Source organism: Protobothrops mucrosquamatus, unplaced genomic scaffold (genome assembly GCF_001527695.2).
Source record: "Protobothrops mucrosquamatus isolate PMUCROS unplaced genomic scaffold, P.Mucros_1.0 scaffold760, whole genome shotgun sequence".
NCBI classification, from domain to species: Eukaryota; Metazoa; Chordata; class Lepidosauria; order Squamata; family Viperidae; genus Protobothrops; species Protobothrops mucrosquamatus.
The window spans coordinates 63,671-69,221 of NW_015387029.1; the positions used below are offsets into that span (position 1 = coordinate 63,671).

Genomic DNA, 5,551 nt, shown 5'->3' on the forward strand with positions numbered 1-5,551 from the left:
AAGGGGTTCAGTGGCAGTGGAGACATAAGGATATGTCATCCATTGTTTCTTGTCTTGCTTTCTGGTGCTTTGGAAAATAATTTCAAACAAGTGGCTATCAAGTCTCTTCTTAAAAACCTCCAGCAATGAAGCACTCACAACTTCTGAAGCCAAGCTGTTCCATTGGTTAATTGTTCTCACTGTTAGAACATTCCTCCTTAATCCCAGGTTGCTTCTCTCCTTGAGCAACCTGGGATCCTTGAGCAGGGTCCATAAGATTATTTGGGACACTACACATCCTCTTCATGACCTGTTTTCCTTGTTACCTTCTGGGAGGAGGGGGCTCCGTGGTATCTGAGGCAGAACATCCAGATTCAGTCACAGTTTCATTCCATAAAGCATTAACCTTGTGAACTCTCAAGTTTCCTCCTTCCGTTATAAATTCAAGATGGACAGTGTTTAATATTTATTTGATACTAGCTGTACCCAGCCATGTGTTGCTGTGGCTCAGTCTGGTAAAAGCGTGTGTTGCTTTTACGTCCAACAGATGGTGCTGTTTTTCAAAAAAAGCATGTTTTTATTTTTCAAAAAAGCATGTTTTTACCTGTCACAGGTGTGACATCTATATAATATAGGTATATAGAAACACGTGTGTATTCGAATGCAACATTGTGTCAAAAGTTCAAAGCAATCGGTGAAGAACTTTCGGAGATTTAAGATTTTGAACAAACAAACATTTACATTTTTATTTTTATAGATATATATGTAGGGGTGTGGGTCTATACATATGTTGTACATAGTATGTTTAGGTGTGTGTCATGTATGTGTTCACTTTGAGAGCGGACAACTAAATTTCATTTTTGATGTGTGCCGTTGTGCCCACAGTAAAACATGACAATAAAGGTTATCTTGTCTTGTTTGTCTTGTCTTGTCTTATCCCATCTTATCCAATCTCATCTCATCTCGTCTCGTCTCGTCTCATCTTATCTTATCCTATCATCTTATCTTATCTCATCTTGTCTCGTCTCATCTCGCCTCACCTTGCCTTGCCTTGTCTTTTGTCTCATCTCGTCTCGTCTCATCTTGTCTCGTCTCGTCTCATCTCATCTTATCTTGCCTTTCTTGCCTTATCTTGCCTTTCTTGCCTTATCTTGCCGTGCCTTGCCTTTCCTTGCCTTTCCTTGCCTTATGTTATCTTATGTTATCTTATGTTATCTTATGTTATCTTATCTTATCTTGCCTTGCCTTGCCTTGCTTTGCCTTGCCTTGCCTTGCCTTGCCTATTCTACCCTATCCTATCCCATCCCATCCCATCGCATCCCATTTCATCTCATCTCATCTTATTTTATCTTATTGGTTTCCATCTGTTGCTTCTTGTCTTTGCTTTCTGGTGCTTTGGAAAATAAGTTGGAGCAGCCCCTCAAATACTGGAATACTGCTCTCCCCCCCCACCCCTTAGTCCTTCTTTTCTATAGACTGGCCATATGCAATTCCTGCAATCTTTCTTCATATGTTTTGGTTTCCAGGCCCTTAATCATCTTAGTTACTCTTTGTATTTTTTCCAAAGTCTCAACATCTTTTTTGTAATGTGGTGACCAAAACTGGATGCAGTATTCCAGATGTAATCTTACTGAGGTTTTATAAAGTGGTACTAATACTTCACATGATTTTGATTCTATGCCTCTGTTTATACAACCAAGGATTATATTAGCTTTTTTGGCTGCTGCTGCACACTGCTGACTCATGTTTAACCGATTGTTCATTAGGACTCCAAGGTCCCTCTCACAGTTACTGTTTTTGAGCCAGTTTTCACCTAATCTGTATTTGTATCTTTGGTTTGTTAAATATTCCCAATCCTAGCAATCTGTCCAAAGGAAGACAAATTATTTAATTGGAAGTCAAACGTAGACCATCCATTTCCAATAATTCTGCCCCACTTTTTGTGGTTTGCCATAGCTGGGCAGAATCTAAACCAGGGTTTGTTCTAGTTTTTATGTGAAACAAAATGTGGATGGAGATACCAAAAGTATCTTCAGGAACCTGAACACTGGCAAAAAGCTGCTGTTCAAATTTATTTATTACTTTATTTACAGCCTACCTTTATTATTTTGATAAAAATAATCTGCTATAGCAAATGATCCAGTGATGGGATTCAAATATGTGAATAACCAGTTCTCTGTGTGGATGGCATTTCCAGAAGTCCATTCTGAGCCTGGGCAACAAAAAATTAGCTACCAGTTCTGCTGAACTGGTGCAAACTGACTGAATCCCACACTAATGAGCTAATGGAGGAATAGCAGGTAGCTTTGATAATAGTCATGAGCATATTACAGAAACCATTGAGAATGACATTTTTGGTATAGGGAGAAGCTGCAGATGAGTTTTAAAAGGAAAATAAATTCTCAGAGGAAGGAGGGCATATGAACAGAATGCCAAATATAGAGTTTGTTGCTGTGTTTGTGTATTTGTGCATGCTTGTGTGTGTTTGCAGTACCAAAGTCAGGCCGCATATATAATTTGTTATATAAATTACATGACACAATTTATAAGAGGAGTGACTTTTGGTATACTCTGTATTTGGGAAAATAAAATACAAAATAAAATAATTTTCATTGATAATAACCCAAACCAGAAAACTTTTGAAGACTCTTTGGATTAAAAAAAAATAAAGTGAGAAACTGTCCTGTTGGAACTAATGTCCACATATTTAATACAAACATTTACTTCTATCTTGATCTCTGGGGCCTCACTGGGGAGAACCAGAAAAAATGAAGAATAAAAGGATGGGTGATTGTTGCTGATTAACAAATATTTTGTGCTTAGTCACAAAACATTATTTCCAATTAATGGACAACATTTTCTTGCATTTCATGATTTATTTCAGAAATCAGATCGGATACAAAAATATCCCAATATCACAGTGTCCAATCTCCACATAAATCAGCAATTCTTCTGCTTCATTATATTCTCTTTACAATTCAGATTCGGCCTCAGTAGGATAATGTAGCATTTAGGGAAAAAGATACAAGCCAAGAGACCAGACCCAGAGGCCAAGATGGAGAAGATCTCCACAGCCACCATGGACTTCCCTTTGGTGCTCAGGTAGGTGGGGATGAAGGTGATCCAAACACTACAGAAGACCAGCATGCTAAAAGTAATGAACTTGGCTTCATTAAAACTGTCAGGCAATTTCCTAGCTAGAAATGCCGCGGTGAAACTGACAAGGGCTAGGAGACCCAGGTAAGTGAGGACAGCATAAAAAAATGAAGCTGAGCCTTCCTTACATTCTAAGATGATCTCTCCAAACAAGGAGTGGATGTCTAAGTTGAGAAATGGGGGAGAAATTGCCAGCCAAATGGCACAAAGGACTGTTTGGACCAGGGGACAACCTAACACAATGGAAGTGGTCAGTGGTTTTCCCAAAAGATTCCTTGTCCGGTTCCCTGGCTTGGTAGCCATGAAGGCGAGAACCACCATGACAGTTTTTGCCAAGACAGAAGAAACTGCAAGGGAAAAGAGAATGGCAAAGGCAGATTGTTGGAAGAGGCAGGTGAGCTTCCCAGGTTGACCAATGAAGAGGAAGGAGCAGAGGAAGCAGAGCAGGAGGGAAGCCAGGAGGATGTAGGTGAGATCTCGGTTGTTGGCCTTGACGATCGGTGTGTCATGATGTTTATAGAAAATCACCACGATAGNACAGAAGAAACTGCAAGGGAAAAGAGAATGGCAAAGGCAGATTGTTGGAAGAGGCAGGTGAGCTTCCCAGGTTGACCAATGAAGAGGAAGGAGCAGAGGAAGCAGAGCAGGAGGGAAGCCAGGAGGATGTAGGTGAGATCTCGGTTGTTGGCCTTGACGATCGGTGTGTCATGATGTTTATAGAAAATCACCACGATAGTAGTTGTGATCAGGGAAAAGAAAAGAGCTAAAGAAGCTAAAGCATATCCCAGGGGGTCTTGATAGGCAAGGAAGTGGAGCTTCTTGGCAATGCAGTTGATCATATCCTTGTTAGTGTATTGATCTTCTGGACAAGAATCACATTTAGCTGCATCTGGAATTGAGAGTATTTATGTAATCATGTGCGATGAACATTATCTCATCTTCAGATGATGACATGACTGTCCCTTTGTGCTATAGTCAACACCCAAAGAAATGATGGAGTGATCCACCTGATATATCTCTAACAGCCAGAAATCTTGCTTGTGTGTGTGTGTGTGTGTGTGTGTGTGTGTTTGCATACATTATCTTTTCATGTGTGCTGAGAATGTCAAAAATGCAACAGAGGAAGACATAAAAAGCTGCACTGAATATCATGAGAGGGAATGGTCTCTTTTCCTGACCCAAATTGATTTATAGGGAAACTGGTCACAGGGAGAAGGATATACAATTGTGCACCAAGTATTCTGAAAAGGGAAAGAAGGGATTTACAGGGGAAATTGTACCCTGTACTTTGAATCCTATCAATTCTATGAACAATGATAACTAAAATCAACATTTTCATTCACGGAATGGTTCACTGATCCTGGAAGATCTATATTTGAAGTATGCTCTACCTGTCTGATTAGAAATGGTCCCTTCTGGACAAGGGCCACATTGATAGCAGCAAACCTGCTTGTCCTCTGGGACACTTCTCCTCTCTCCTGCACGGCACCTCTTCATGCCACACCTGGCAAAGGGTTCCTTCTAAGAGAGAAAAAAGAAATACTGTAGATAGCTCAAGTGATTCTTTTATCCATTTCCACATTTGATGACCATCCTCAGACATGGTTCACCAGGTCTCCCAAAATACTGGAAGAGCTCCTGGGGAATTCAGTTCAGTGGCACTACATTAATTCCTGTGGATGATGGAGGTTGGAGTACAGACCTTGACTTGTGACATTGAGCTATGGCTTTTATGAAATAATGAAACATGAGTATTCAAGTGAATGGTGTGAAGAAAACATGTTCTTGAAGGAGTCGGAATGTGTTAGCAAAATAGAAACATAAAAGGAACATGTGCTAACTGAAGCAACCTTGAAGAACTTGGTTCTCAGTATGCTTTATCAATGTCTCACTTGCATGTAACTGATATATTTTTTTAAATTAAGGTAATATTTTTACTGAGCATAGGAACAGTAGAATAGTGGGAAATAAGTTGTGCTTTGCAAATTATGAATATCTATGCTTACATCTTCTATTACCTGTCCATAGGCATGACTGCATCATTTACTCCTTCTGTTATTGTTACTCCTCAGGTTTCTAAATTTCTTTTAAGAGCTGTAGAGGAGAACGTTGTAATTTCCTTTAGCCAAGGCTTCTGGTGTTTAATTGTTTGTGATTATATTTTTCTTGTGTTTTCTTTTGTTGCACTTACATTTTGGTGTTTGACCGCAAAATAAATATTATTATTATTATTATTATTATTATTATTATTATTATTATTATTATTATTATTATTATTATTATTATTATTATTATTATTATTATTATTATTATGGATCATCGCACAGTCAGCCAGATGTTCAGACTGGATTTGGCATTTTGTCTACCTATCGAGTCCTTACCCAGGACCTGGGATAGGCAGATGTGGATGTTTGAT

At 39.0% G+C, this 5,551-nt stretch overlaps 1 protein-coding gene across 1 annotated transcript in view; it reads right to left on the reverse strand.

The window, feature by feature from the left end:
* Window positions 1-2,919: 2,919 nt before the first annotated feature.
* LOC114922742 (vomeronasal type-2 receptor 26-like) overlaps window positions 2,920-5,551 on the reverse strand; it is a 20,960-nt gene continuing 18,328 nt past the window's right edge. Inside the window, exons 5-7 of the mRNA XM_029284604.1 lie at window positions 4,527-4,613; window positions 3,825-4,024; window positions 2,920-3,624 (exon numbers count right to left, since the gene is read on the reverse strand). Coding sequence (XP_029140437.1) covers window positions 2,920-3,624; window positions 3,825-4,024; window positions 4,527-4,613 — 992 coding nt within the window. The remainder of the gene's footprint in view (window positions 3,625-3,824; window positions 4,025-4,526; window positions 4,614-5,551) is intronic.